Below are 15,817 nucleotides of genomic sequence, written 5' to 3' on the forward strand. Positions count from 1 at the left end.
TTCGAAAAAGCCTACAGAAACATATTGTCTGCCAATTTACAGAGAAATTCATACAAATAAACACAAAGAACACCAACACTGTCCTTAACCTTAACCTTAACATTTCATATATGTTGACTTATACTTCATTTCAAGTGAAACTCAGCTGATGTACACACACCATCAGGAGGATCCCCAATGATGGTCGATCTAGGTTTGATTTTATACCAAGTCGGTAGATATTGAGAAGCATAAGGCATGCATGTGTGTATGTTATGGTGTTATGGTGTGTTGTGTCTTGTACCTCCTGCAGGAGGCTGAGCTTCTCCAGCTCCCACTGATGGTCCAGGATGAGGCTGTCACTGCGGGGCCTCCATCCAGCCAAATTCTCCTCCCCTCGCACATACGCCACGGATGTGTCCAACACCCGCCTGCGCCTCCGCTGCATCCCTACGAAACAGCACAGCTATTTAATGAGACTCTCCAAAGTAATTATCATCCCAGTTAATTCATTCAGTCAAAGTTAATATATTAAGAGCTTACGAGATCCTAAAATCGACCTTGTGCACAACATTAAGATGGTATAATATAGGAGGACTGGGTGTAAATCTGTAGCTTTAAGTATTCTTGTCTAACCAGGAACTGAAAATGGTTACATGACAGGCCAGAGCACCACAGCTGGAAATACTGTGGATCTGGTGAGCCTCAGACAGGCACTGACTGCACTGGGTTTGCAACCAAATGGACGGTCCATTATGATTCCTAAATGAGAGTGTTCATCAATTACACACACCTCAATCATTTACAGAGGTGACGACATCTATGGTTTAACCATAACATTTATGATTTTTGCCCGCCTTGCTATGCTAATATAGGGGACAGCTGAAAACTATGCTTTCTTGTTTTGTTTTGTTGTTGTTTTTTTCTAGTAAACGGGGCAGTCATACCAGATACAAATAAAATTCGCCCATAAGAAAAGTCAAGTCATTGGAAAAGGAAAGGGCATGGGACCTAAAAGACATGCATAGTCCTCTGGCAGAGTTTCTGTTTCACTTAGCACTGACTTTACTTTACGTGAGCCTTGATCTTGTGAGTGAATCGAAAACAAGAAGCCAGTATTGTAGTATCTTGGTCAGTAAAAAAAATGGAGGACTTGTTATATCACATCTGGTTTCAGCTGTGATATGGCTGCCCTGTACTGCATTAACCATTAGCCCCATCAAATATAAATCACTGACACTGTCACATCCCCTCCAGTTTAGTGTCCCTATATAAGTTCTTAGTTTTCCCTATTTAGTTGCTAAGCATCTGTGGTGTATAGTGTCTTGTGTGTTTGGTGCTATGGTCACCTAGCTATTGTTTCACTCTTCGTGTTTTGTCTTTGTTTGTCCTCTATGTCTTTTCTTTCATTAAGACATTTGCTTCCATCTCCATCATTTTGTGCCATGCTAATTATTATGTAGCAGCCACAGAGCCACAACAACAAACATTAACAGTACTATAACTAAATCCATACTATATATATATATATATATATATATATATATATATATATATATATATATAATGCTGTTAATTATTATACAGAAGAGAGAATGGCGGGCTGATGCTTTACCTGGGCTGCCTGCATCTGCCAGGTGGCACAGACTGAGCTCATACACTCCAGTGATTCGGTTTCTATACAAGAGATGAAAAATATGCAAGAAATCCATAATGACACATAATCAAGAGACAGAAGTGTGCTTTCAGTAAATGATTTTCCAAAAAAAAAGTGTGTTTTTTATGTAAATCTTGTAAAGCTTGTACTGTGTTTTAATTGTAGTGTGTGTGTGTGTGTGTGTGTGTGTGTGTGTGTGTGTGTGTGTGTGTGTGTGTTCTAACAGAATGAAGCAAGGTCTGTTTACCCTTCGGATGGCCTCAAGCTCCCGCTGCTGAACAAGTTCCTGATGGAGCGTGAGGCTGAAAGCTTCGCATCTCGGGAATAAAACACCATGGAGAAGTCTTTGGTTATTACTGTAGGTTGTGTGCAGTTCTCCATCTAACAGAGTTGGAAATCATTTTTAGACGACTTGTAAGCAGTTTTTTTTTTTTTTAAATCAATCTGAGCATCTAATACAGGGCAAAAAGCTCCCTGTTAAACCACAACAGGTAATACCTACAAACTGAGATTCCGATGTTTTAATATTTTTAAAAACATATGGTAAATCAAGATTGTTGCAATGATCATGAATGTCCACTCCTATAAATAAATTGCTATCATGAGTACAGGCTAATATTAATAGTGGAGTGAAAGTCGACTGTTACCTCCAAGTAAGCAGACAAAGTCATATAGATTTTCTCCCCATATGGAGTCACTCGGTTCAACAAGAGTGAGTTGTGCATGGATGAATCCCAGGCAGCTTCAAAGCGGTAGAATGTCCTACACATTACATTAAAGGAGATTTAGTATTATCATTTTCTAGTCAAAATGAATGGCTTTAATAAGTAGATAATTAAGCATAATTTAAAAACTATTATTAACATGGCAGAAATTGAGGCACAACAAAGATCAATCATTGCATGTGTTATTCACATTAATAAGCAGAGATCTTAAAGCATTATTTTAAGATCGCAAAAGTGATTTCAAAAAGCCACTGATTACAGGACGTTAGCATTACAGAATTACAGGATATTAGCATGCCAAAATGAAAAATAGTAATAATACACCAAACACGTAAGAGCCTTCCAAAAGAACACAATCACTAATATGATGAAGAATGACAAAATTATTATTATGGAAAGAAATGATGAAAAGAACTGACAGGGGTGGGTGGATGTGGGACAATTATACCTAGGATCAATTCCCAAGGAAATGCTTTGTGTGGTAGAGGAAAAAAAAAATCAACAATATGATCAGAGGCAATGGAGGAGCCATGGGCAACGAGGCAAAGGCACAAGCCAAGTTCTCATGACTGTCCCATAATGACATGAAAAATGTGGTCATTCTCATTGAAACTCCTCCTTATGCAAGTTGTAATCACAAGAAAGACCTATATATTGCCTCATATCTCTTCCTAATGACGATTACAATACAAATTCCTGATGAAAGACCAGCCCATCCCAAAATATAATTAAGCAACTGTTCAGAATTTACTGCCCTGCTAGTATTAGATCTGTCTGACTTTCATGAGAAAGTATGAGATGAAAGCAGGATGGGCTGCGTCTCTGGAAAAGACCTTTTCAACCCTACTGCTCCTCTACTCTGATATATGAAAGTCTCGACTTTTCAGATAGGTTCATGTATATTTCTGGCCTTGTTCCAATTGTACACTTATGACTCTGGGAGAAATATGGGCGAGGATGAGTAGTTGTGAAGCCTAAGAGAGATAGGGGATCAGATGGAAATGCTGTACTTTAGTGCACATATTAGTCCATTTCCGACTCCGAATCAGAGCTAAAATGTATTCTTTTGGTTCATCTGATATTTGATTTCATACCGCACATAATTAAATGAACCAATAAACCGAAAAGCAAAAAAAAAAAAAAGTTCTTGAGGGGCATATAGCACTGAAATTATATTTATAAATCTCTTTTAATCATTGGTCAGAAATAAAGTGATGGGAAAAATTGCTAATCAAAATATCACCTCAGCACAGCGAACACAGTGCTGGTACTCAATAAACTAACAGATAACTATATATATATATATATATATAAAACTAATTTGAATACACTTTGTGTATTGCAACCACTGTTTATTTCCCTCCTTTTGTTTGTCTAGAACAATCACATTTCTACAACACTACAGCTCTGTCCTCTGGCTCAGTTTAGCAGCTCACATCTACAAAACAATTCTGCCCTCAACTTCCTGCAGTCGGGTCAATTCAGAGTCGACTCACTTCCTCACTGCAATCAAACTGCATCATAGTTCATTTGGAATCAAACTGAGACCGCCTTGGTCAGACTCTCTTGGACCAGTATAATTGACTTGCATGTCTAAATGAACCACACGGAGTGGGAAAACACACCAGGGTTTGATTCAAATTGACTAAATGCAGCAACTGTCAAGGCACCCTTAAATGAAGAGCACTCTCAAACACAGCTGGACTGAAGAGGAAAGAGTAGTGTGGGACAGTTTCCATGCGATGACCCCAGCTCCTCAGGAGCTGGAGGAGAAGAAAGAGAGAATCTGGAGGAGACATCCTCACCTGTTACGCTGCTATATTCGTTTGTGCTCTCTCACACTGGAACTCTGTCTCTCATGTCACGTACTCTCACACATGCTTACTCATACACAGACTCACAGATCTTCATTATCACCACCACAATCATCACATTTGAACACACATACAAATGAGAGAGCCTGCGAGCCTGTGGGAATGAAAGAGCAACTTCACGTACACACACAAAAGAACAGGGTTTACTCAGTGTTTATCCTTCTAAATATTTTTCACTTCATCCTCTCCTATCAGGTCGTCTGACCTCTAAGTCATGCTCTTGGCAGGGAGTGCAAGGAAACCATCCTTTTTACACTCTTTGGCTCCGCTTCCATCGAGAGCCTAAATGAGATTTGAGAATTGTTCAGTGTGCAGGAGTGAGTTAGCTTTGAAAGTGCTACCATTGAGGTAATGGTTCCATGGCTTAGCTTTTAGTGCCCTGGCTCTGTAGGCCTCTCTTACAGCCAGGCGCTGCTGCTGCTTTCTGTTGTCGCTAACATTTAAAGTCACTTTTTGAAGTGTGTGACAGGGTGTAGGGGCATAAACGCTGCCTTCTGTACTGTTGCCAGAGTCACATGTGTTTGATGAGAGTGCTGTGATACTTCTTATAAGCCCCATTGCACTTTTACTACCCACCTCCACCCATGCTGAGCACCATACACTGGGCTTGGACTGGAAACTACAGTTGTTTTGCTCCATTTCCATGGTGCCGTGTTTATTTGTTAGTGCTGAAGACTGGACAGATTGACATTTGTGGTGCTATTCAGTAAAACAGTAACATGAGTAGACAAACTAATTTATTGATTAATCTTCAGTGAATGCTTTATCCTGGTGAGGGTTCACAGTGGATCCTGAGCCTTTCCTGGGAACGCTGGTCGTGAGGTGGGAGTACACTCTGGATGGGACATAGGTCTTTTGCAAGGCACCATACACACACACACACACACACACACACACACACACACACACACACACGTTCAGACCTACGTCCAATATAGTGTAGCAAATCCACCTACTCGTATGTTTTGGGCGGGTGGGAGGACTTCAGAGGAAAAACATAAGGGCATGGGGAGAATATGTGAAACTCTGCAGCAATAACCCAAGCTCAGGATTGAACTCGCATTTCCTGGAGCTGTACCGCCATGCCCTATACTCAAGTTTTATACCGAAAGACGCTTCAGATGTTTTCGCCTCGAGAAGGTGGAAGGCATAAAAGGAGGCTGGTGAAAACTTGCACAGCACTGCCCACTAGTGGTGCAATAAAAAGCAGAGGCATATTTGAAGAAGTTAAAAAAAAAACAATTGGTGCACACTGGAGTGTTGACCTTGTTCATGATAATGACTTACATCGTAAGTTGTAGATCAGCTCACACCATTGGGAAGGAGAGCCGAGCATGACAGCTTACATATGAGGCCACAAGTCATGAAAAGCCTGCAGCATGTGAGGCCTGATTCTCAATCACTGCCCCACACAAGAGCACCCGTGTTTTACAGCACAGCTTTGACATTTGTTGTGGAAATCCATCAATGCTGTGGTACAGACATAATTAAATCATAAATCGCTACCCAAGAGATGTGTTCTAGATGTTCCAGAACAGTAAATTTTACATGGGTGGATCTGTGAAGAAACAGTGACTCATTACTAAATGACACAGATAACTAAAAATCAGCTTTTAAAACTTTAATCCATGTTATGACTTCTTTTTAATAGTCTGTGTGGGAAGTGTTCATTTCTCACATAAAATCAAACCAGAGTTGTGTTGGTTAGATGTAGACACTCTTTCTATAACAAAACAGGATTTATATATATATATATATATATATATATATATATATATATATATATATATATATATATACATATCTCTACCACACCTCCTGCAAAGATTCAGGCGAGATGCAGCCCATACAAAGCCAAGCCATGCATTCCACAGCCAACTTAATGTCCCACAAAACATTCAGGCCGGACACGCACACAAAAACATTTCCATAGGCTTAGAAAGAAAATGGGGAGGAACAAAAAGAAGGACTCAAAAATCAGCAACAAGAGTGAAAAATGGAAAAACATAAAGTACAATGGAAAGTACAATGGAAAGTGACTCAATGATGCCAAGAGAGATGAATCAGAAAATGAGAGGATAGGGATTGGAAAAACAATATACCTAGGCATGTCCGAATCAAGAAACTGTCTGCAAAAACACAAAACAACATTCTGTTAGTGGACTTGAGGGCAGATGTTTCAGCATAAGCATCATCCATGATGTTATTGGTGAAGGTTTGTTGTAGACACTTAACCGGCTGTAAGGATACTGTTACAGCGGCCATCTTGATAATGGTTCACTGAACAGAACAGTACAGTCAGCACGACTGGCTAAGCCTCGGTATTAGTGGCTGGTTCTATCTTCTGGGTTACTCCTTTGGCTGTGGTCAATGAGATTATGTTTGATGTAAGGATTGTGGTTACACTGTAAGAGAGGAGCTTATGACTGCATGGGAAAGGAACTCTGAGATTAAGCCTGTCAAACAGAGAGGAGTGATTTGTTTTTTTAAGGGCGTATTTACTAAAAGACAAAGAGATATACATATTTATATCACAGTGCTGTGTACTCTCATTTACAGGCCTCTCATGTTCATAAAATTGTGTGCCCCCCCCCCCACGCACCTCCCCCATAATAGCACAGCTCTGACAATAATTCCATCACAGGTTATATTAATTCAAATCCCTTAAATTAAACCTTTCTTGGCAAATAACTGTAGTATAAATAGGAATGAAATGTTTTGGCATGTGTTGCTATAGGAAAATAATCAACTTCACATCAGGCCCCATCATACCACTGTATTTGATTCTTTTCTCATAACAGCTCACCCCCAAAATGCTTTATCCCTTACATAAAGGAGTAAATAACCTTGGTAAAAATTCCCAAATATCACAGCATATAATGAGGTACGGCACAATGTCAGTGCATGTTACAGCTTATGTGATGCTGCTGTAAGTAACGGTACAGTGAAAGCTAATGACATAATTTGCATTTTACTCTGACATGAAGCGTGAAACGTGGTCACATCAACTGGACTGCTCATCATGCTATGAGTTACACTAAGATCAATGAAAGTAGGACAAGCTGGTTTCTACCAGGTGTGAGGATTAATTTAACCAGGGATTTTTGTGTTAGTGCTGTTGTTTTGTTAGTACCGAATGAAATACCAACTTAATTTCTACAGGATTCAAACAATGATGTTTAAAGTGTTGCATGCGGATCACAACCATGCAATGGTTATCAATAGAGATGCCTGGCTCTCTATCGTCAGAGTGGTCAGCGTTCGTAGCGTCTGAGTGGTGGAAAGGAAATGGGGTGGAACGGATAGAGATAATGGATGAATGGACAGATGGAAAATGGATACAACGTTACACAGCCAGCAAGGAGGTGAACTAGAGAACCTTCAATGTATTTTATAACCCACTGGGGATCAAGCCATTAAAAGATAGCAGGATTGGAGTTTTTGTTTGTCATAAGCATGTGACCGCTTTCATCTAGAATCAGAGAATCGCATTCTGGATACAAATGAAACTTAAAAGGGGAACAAATTGCTAACACATTATTTGAAAGCTATGTACATTGGGCCTTCATAACACATTCATAAGCATTGTGTGAATAATGTAATAATGAAATACTGTATTTATAGCTCCATCAAAATCTGTCAGTGTCTACAGTGTCTGAGTGCAATTAATGAAAACCTATTTATTTGTCCTGTTCTCTCATGCTTATGAAGGTGGTATAAAGGACCTGTGCTGGTACCCTCTTAATAAAGTGGCAACAACAAAAGCATCGGGAACAGGTGCGCAAGTTCTGTGTCCAAAGTTTCCTGACCCGTAATCCTTTGGGTCCCATCATGCATCAGGCACTAACAAAGGTTTTATGCACCAGCATCAACAGCCTTTGTGTAACCCCATATTTGACATTATGTGGGCTTAGGGAAAGTGTGTGTGTTGGTCATATTGGAAATGCTGACATGCTAATGAATCTATGTGAAGTCTCACAGGCCAGCCATGACAGCTCCAGCTGCCAGACACCACTGCCATGCAGAGGAACATAAAAGAGTCAATACATCTTTCCTCTCCAACAAAAGTTGGCACTATGGCCAGTGCTGTGTGATTCTGAAGTGCTCTCCTGAGTCAGGCCTTTAAGAGGTCCTTGAAACACAACTAGCACTGTATCATTTCTATCTGGCAAAAAAATAAATAAAAGAAAAGAAATTGGCTTTTGAAGTGATCACATTTAGGTTGTGCAGTGCACCACTTGTCAACGCTTTGGCTGCTTATCTGACATTGGATGCCAAGGCAGAACTGACAGGAAATAAGCAGCTGCATAATGTGTAGCTTGTCATGAAAGAAAAATCTGCTCAGCTTAAAAAAGGCTGAAGTGCTGAAGTGAAGTGAAGGTCTGCTGCGCTTGGTGGTTTATCAGTGCATCAGTGAATTCTTAGAATTCTGTCATTCAGATTGTCAGTAAGTATTAAGGTTAAATGAGTGCTACATCCCATTTACTTACAGGATTACATAAAAATAAAACTCCCAGTCAACCTTCTTGAACTCTGGATTATAAAGTGAAGTACCATAAAAGCACCCACTGATGACACTTTTAATACATGTAGATACATGGAGTTTATGAATGTGTGTGTGTGTGTGTGTGTGTGTGTGTGTGCGCGCATGTGCTTGTGAGCTTGTGTGTGTGTGCGTGTACATGTGAGCATGTGTGTGAGTGTGTGTGAGAGTGTGTGTGTGTGTGTGTAAAAAAGAAAAAATTCTAAAGTATGGCTTTAAAACCTATATACCAGTGTGTGTGTGTGGAGTGATGTGGATACACCTCCTTCGAAGGCTGAATAAAATGACTTAGAGCATGGACAATAAGTCATTTTGAGATAGCAGCCAATAAATATAATGCCAGCAATTAACAGAATAGTAAAATTTTTTTTTTTTTTAAGCATGACTCATTATGCCATCTAATATATAGAAATATCTATACATGGTCTACATAACATGGGATTTAAGGAAATAAGCTTTATAAGAATGTATAATATGGTGAGATAAAAAAAAAAAAAACAACAACAAAAAAAAACACTGGAACTAGAACAAACGATGTAAAAATGTGAAAAAAAATAAACCAATACTTATATCGATAATTGTTTCTTTTTACCTATTTTGGAAGTAAGAAAGTTATAGTTGGAAAATATCTGACAACTGACGAATTGCCTGTGGTGGCTGGCCTTAACAGCTCTCTTGTTTATGAGCAAAAGGCAAAAACAGCATTAAAAAATAATTATTAATTAAGATTATTTTTAAGAATCTCTTGATATTATGATTCAGAAACCTGCCTGTCATCTGGAGTTGGCTGGATGTATCCAGCAGACAGGATGTTAAGGGACAGGATGTTGGGGTCGATGATAGTCTCATCTGCTTCTGGTGCGCTTCGAATGCGGCCTGGAATACAAACAGATGCTTACGTTCTCTGCATTTTACCCACTGAAACTGCCACCTTCACTTTAAAATTACAGGACTGGAGGAAAGATACAAGAACTCACCTACAACCAGCTCACGAACCTCTTTCCAATTAATGTCACCCCCTGTCTCGTGCACTATAGTCACTGTCACTCTTCTTTGGATTCCCTGTGGGAACAAATATTCATCTAGTCTATCGAGTATGTTTTAATTTTGTTTAAGTGCGTGTAAGAAGTAATCTGGATCGGTAAGAAGAGCAGACCTGGTGTAACAGGAAGGTGCCCTGACAGGGCATTCCACCTCTGTGGTCCACTGCAGCAGGGATGTAGCTATGAAAGAGAAGAAAAACGTATATTTTCATAAATTTGCCACCGGTTAAAAAAAAAAAAAATTCCAAAACAGAATGAGCCTCATTTTATCAATCGTTGAGTAAATTTTCGCGTGTAAATGGTTTTACATGACAAACCAAACTAAAGAGTCCCACTAGAGTTACAAAATTTCAGTAACAGTGATTTTCTTCTTCCTCATGTTGACAAACGCCAATCACCTGTAAATTACCAAGCACTTTCACAACACAGCTGATTTAAATTTAGTGATTCAAAAAAAATAATAATTCCACAAAAGACAACGCTCACAGAGAGCTGAAAATGACAAAATGAGGACTAAACAGTTAAAAAAAAAAAAAAAGCACCTCTTTAAAAGCCATTGCAGCAAGTTGTTAGTTGCCATAGACACACAATAACTCTTCCTCCATTTATAGGGTGCCATTTCTTTTGTGCTAATTGAAAGGCTAGTTTTAATTCAGGAATTAATTTAGAAATTTAATTCAATTTAATTTAATCGGAATTTCATTTTAAAACTGACTGCTTTCCTTCAAGCAATTCATATTAAGAGTTCACAACATTGTCACGATATTTGTAATATGTCCTTGAAATAAATAAGCAACTTAAACTTGACAACAAGTCAGATATAGTAATTCCATCAATTTTCTGTACCGCTTATCTTACACAGGGTCACGGGGGGAGAAACTCCGGCCACAAGGCAGGGGACACCCTGGATGGGATGCCAACCCCTCGCAGGGCACAATCGCACACACACATTCACACACTATGGACAATTTGGAAATGCCAATACTACACATGTCTTCGGACTGGGGGAGGAAACCAGAGCGCCAGGGCACGGGGATACCATGCAAATTCCGCACACACAGAGCACAGGCGGGATTCGAACCCTGAACCCTGGAGGTGCAAGGCAAAAATATGCTAACCACTACGCCACCATATGCCCTCTTTAAGGTTCACATTGATGAGGCTCCTTATATATAAATTCACACAAACTCTTGTTGGATACATACATTTTCCCCCAAATAACTGAATTTTCATGAACACCACATTTTTGGCGTAAATGCTCCTATGAACAATTTACAAATAAATCCATTCATATGCAGATTTATAAATGAGGCCCAATGTCTGCATATAAAACATTAGAGTACGAAGAAAGTCTGCCATATTTACAGACATGCTGCATGGTGATTGTTCAGTTATTTAACTTCATTCCTTAACATGGGAGAGCTGATGAGTATGATTTCCTTTGTAGTGATAATTCCACCGAAATTGAAACAGAGAACTAGAAATGAAATCTGTTCACAGAGGCATGAATGCTCCCAAAAAACACCACATGCCATTTTAGTGTTTCCTGGATCAGCCAGGCTGGTAAAGCTAAAGCTATCGTCAGCTGATAAGTCTCAGATGAGGTTTGGAGTGTCTTCAGATGACATTTGGCTAAGTAACATCATTCATACAAAAAGTTGAATAAAAAACATTATATACCAATTAAATTGGCACTTTATTGTCGCCCAAATCAGTTGCAATGTACAGTTCCCCCTACATGCGTGGGCTAAATGCAAAGAATGAAACCAAACTATGTGCTGAGGAATAAAGTGTCTGTGGCTTCAGTATGGGTGCTACTGTTGTTTTTGCTACCTATTTTTGTAAAAATAAATAAATAAATAAATAAATAAATAAATATTTTTTTTTACACTGTGTAGCTTTAGTGCAAAAGAAACTTCTAGCAGAATTATTACACCAAACATGTCTTGGCTGATCAACTACATTAAGGCAAAGAAAGAATGCAAAATGTATTTTTAGCTACACTATTATTTTAATTTGATCCTCGACATTGATACATTCATTTCAGACTGATGCTTCATTTTAGGACTGTTTCGCAATGCTCTATTTAACAATGAGTTCGATCCTCTCCCATTCAACCTATTCTCCCCAACCCTCAAAAGTCAACAGATCAAGACGTTAGACAAACTCACTCTCCATTGGCCTCCAGCTCGCAGATCTCAAACAATACCATTAGGTCGTATTTACAGTGGCAAGGTCCGGCTGTGGGTCGTGTGAGAGTCGTCAGTTTAGTAGCAGGTACTGAAGAGAGAGAAAGAGTGTATTTCAATTTTGGGGCAGTCTATTAGAGTGTATAAGGGAGTTTATTCACTCACAAGCTGGAAAAGAGAAATTTGTTTAAGAGATGAAAGAAAAGGAGAGAAATATAACAATGTAATTGGAAGAAATGAGACCAGGAGATAAAACAACGTTAGAAAAAGGATCACCTGGGAGCCTAAGGGTAGAGAGGAGGGACAAATTCTGTGTCTGAATGATCGAACAGTCATCTGAATGACAGTGATCCTTTCACATCTGCCGTTTTTTTTTTAAATATTCAATGTCTGAACATGTATTTTTAGCTTTTTATATCAAACAACATATGAAGTAAGATATTTTATATGACTGGACAATTAGGAAATATACTCTACTTCTTAAATTGATTCGATGAAAGTAAATGTGTTTATCAATATTACATTAGAAGAAAAGAAAAAAAAAAAAAAGCAAATGTTAATGGACTACTGTAGCAACAAACCCACATTCATCCCAAATGTGACACGTCTCATACATGCACAGGTTCAACAGAGGACACAATGCTAAACCACACGTGTGTAGAAGAGTCGGAATGTTCGATTCATATGAAGGAGTGAGAAAGAGCTGGACAAACACACCAGTTATTGACAGGCCTGAGGAAAGTCCATGGACCAAAATGTTCTCTCATTCATGCAGTTATTTGTTCAGTAACATTCAAATGAAAGTGCAACGCTAGATATGACTATATTAAAATTCAAGATTATGTCAGTTTAAGTAATGGGAATGTTTTTAGGAAACTAAAATATGTGTAAATAGTTTGTTTACACAACATATATGAATACTGTAATTAGACTTTGGTCCAGACTAAAACAACTGGTTGGAGACTGGTTGGGAAAGATGTTCTTGGGCCACTTTCACATGAACCCACACAACCTCAAAACTTAGCTCTGCATATTATCATTCCTAGTGCTTTCAGTCGTGAGAAATATTTTTTGATGTATATGTCTATATTCTTTTGAGAAATATAATTGGGCAAAATTGAATGAAATAAAAACTAATTCTCTCAGAATCTCCTGAAAATATCTTGGACACCACTGTATCTCAGACAAGTTTTATAATAGCAACTCAGTATTACAACAGTTTAAATTATGTGACTGAAGCATGAAAAAAAAAAAAAAAATCTATTTCTGTGATTATACCATGAATCAAAGTTAAACTGGGTTGTAACCAGCTTTATTCAGCCAGGTGCAATGCCGTTAACTGCTTTAGATGAGATGAGAGCGTTTGTTTCAGGGAATTTCTCAGACCTCGTACAAACATGACTGTTACAAACCCGGCTTCTGAGCTTTAATTACTGAACAGATAGAGAGGGGTGGGGCTGTCAGCTTGGCTTGCCCCTCCCCCTCTAGAAGGAAGGAAGCTGCAACCCCCGCTGCACTGAGGGCATGCCCTGAGAGGGAGTCCACCAACGCCCCGTTGAACACATCGGGTACCAGGTAGCGAATCAGCTCCAGCGTCTTCTCCCGATCTGACGGGGCATCGCTGTCTGCAGCTGAATTCCCACCCCGAATGATACACAAGTGATGTGACATGGACCCCAAAGCAACAAAAGGTGACATACAAAGCAACACAACTACTGGCAAAATGCTAAAGCTCTAGTATTATTATGACGACAAGGACAACATACAAAAACCAAACTGAAGCACAAGCTGCCATTTTATGGGGCTGTTGAGCGTACAATGCTTGAATATAGCATAAATATTATTACTAAGACTCTTATGGCTGCTCTCACCTGGTTTGGATAGAGGCATGACTCTTGGGAACTGTCTTCTGCATGGACGCAATGGGCTAATGAGAGAGACAGACACTTTAGATTGACATGCAATAAGAGGAGAAGGCAACACAAACAGAACATAATGCCAGGGAGTAATAACCTGATTAGGTCCTTGCACAGTGGAGGAAAGGGCTGTTTCTGATAGTGACCAAACACTTCAAACACGATTGGCTGGGTCCTTATGTACTCCACAAAAGACTTAGTGACCTCCACTGCAATCTGAAGAACCATACACACAATGTTGTCCTTTCTATGCAAAATATTTGATGGTGAATTAAATGCTTATAGAAGTTTGTGTTGAGGAATCTTACGTTCTGCACATGATAGAAGCCCAGTGGTGGACCTCGCCCAGTGTTTTTCAGCGGCTCTGTGGAAAACGCCTCGTCGTGCCGATGGATAAAACTGAAAAAAAGAGGTAATAAAAAGCTCTGCAGATCCTACATATCTTTAATGAAATGTATTCTTTTAGAAACCTACATACTTTCAGTAATCACCATTAAGACACTAGATCATTAAAGAGTTTAACAGAATTGTTCTGTTTGAGAGAATACATACTTAAACTGGCAGAAGATGTCTGCATACTCGGCAGAGATGCTGGATGCTTGGAGCACGGTGACTCTGAAGGTAAAGAGCTCTCCGATCTTTAGGTGGTCCAAAGCACCGTCCAGAACACCGTCTTTCACAGTGCTCTCCGGATCTTCTGGGTCAGCTAAGAAGAGATAAAAACAGAGAATGAGGAAGCTGATACACATTTACATACAGTGTAAAATGAACAGGGTTTCAGAAGGCTAATATGTAAAAGGCACATATTAAACAGTGAAATCATTACACACCAGCCAGTTTCTTATGTATTATTACAGTTTAATCACTGTTATTACATCAGACCAAACAAAGCAATACACAATAGTAATTATACTGTATAAGGAAAGATGAATCTTAGTGCAACTTCTGAACTGCTTGCTCTCATGTCCTAATGGGACTCTAAATGAGAGCTTTATTAAAGTTAGGCACACTTGAATGGGTTAAACCTATTAAGCCTACAGACAAAAGACTCACAGTGCTAGTATTAATTAAAACATAAATATAAATATATGGTGCACTTCTGGCCCGTTCCGATTAGATTATATATAGATTGTTTCATTAAAATAAAGATTTTTTTTCTCATTTATTCTATTAACGTAATGTATACCTATTCTTGGCTAAATTTTCAAATTTGAAAGTATTTAAGTTATTGAAGTCATGGAGTCATTTGACTGGTAGTGTATACTGTATGTCCCAAGTTAAATAGCTGATTTACTGAAGTTGCTGAGCATTCAAACCACTTTTAACTCTACAGCTGCTTGGCTACTTCATTCATTACCTGCACAGGTGTTGTTGTTGACTTCATCGGCAGATGGCACCATCTCTGCATTCTGTCCCTCACCCTCCACGATCCGCAGCTCCTCCTGGGAAAGTCCAGAGCGGGAGAGACCGTCTGGGCAGGACTCTGATTGGAACTAAGAAAAATATAGCGGGAAAAGCTTGTTTATGTTCTCCTCAACACATATAATCCAACAGACACACACACACACACACACATACACATATACTATATATGGTTTAATATACAATCAAAAGAGGTGGTACATGGGTTAGGTCAAAGGTTTGCAATATATATATATATATAGGTGCATCTCAAAAAATTTAATATCGTGGAAAAGTAAAAAAAATTTCTGTAATTGAATTTAAAAAGTGGAACTCTCATATATTCTAGATTCATTACACACAAAGTGAAATATTTCAAGCCTTTTTTTGTTTTAATCTTGATAATTACAGCTTATAGCTCATGGAAATCAAAAATATTAGACCTTCTGAAAAGTATCTCCATTTAGGCACTCAATACTTGGTCGGGGCT

The 15,817-nt window shown here is 38.9% G+C and overlaps 1 protein-coding gene across 1 annotated transcript in view; it reads right to left on the bottom strand.

Moving 5' to 3' along the window:
* The window catches only part of kif1aa (kinesin family member 1Aa), a 63,097-nt gene that overhangs the window by 5,266 nt on the left and 42,014 nt on the right, over positions 1-15,817 (bottom strand). The window contains exons 30-44 of the mRNA XM_053636031.1: positions 15,284-15,419; positions 14,479-14,632; positions 14,235-14,325; positions 14,024-14,142; positions 13,882-13,937; positions 11,993-12,101; positions 9,935-10,001; positions 9,756-9,840; positions 9,545-9,654; positions 6,338-6,360; positions 2,810-2,833; positions 2,284-2,398; positions 1,884-2,017; positions 1,595-1,656; positions 284-429 (exon numbers count right to left, since the gene is read on the bottom strand). Of these exons, the coding sequence (XP_053492006.1) occupies positions 284-429; positions 1,595-1,656; positions 1,884-2,017; positions 2,284-2,398; positions 2,810-2,833; positions 6,338-6,360; positions 9,545-9,654; positions 9,756-9,840; positions 9,935-10,001; positions 11,993-12,101; positions 13,882-13,937; positions 14,024-14,142; positions 14,235-14,325; positions 14,479-14,632; positions 15,284-15,419 (1,431 nt within the window). The remainder of the gene's footprint in view (positions 1-283; positions 430-1,594; positions 1,657-1,883; positions 2,018-2,283; positions 2,399-2,809; positions 2,834-6,337; positions 6,361-9,544; positions 9,655-9,755; positions 9,841-9,934; positions 10,002-11,992; positions 12,102-13,881; positions 13,938-14,023; positions 14,143-14,234; positions 14,326-14,478; positions 14,633-15,283; positions 15,420-15,817) is intronic.

Source organism: Ictalurus furcatus, chromosome 11 (assembly GCF_023375685.1).
Source record: "Ictalurus furcatus strain D&B chromosome 11, Billie_1.0, whole genome shotgun sequence".
Taxonomy (NCBI): domain Eukaryota; kingdom Metazoa; phylum Chordata; class Actinopteri; order Siluriformes; family Ictaluridae; genus Ictalurus; species Ictalurus furcatus.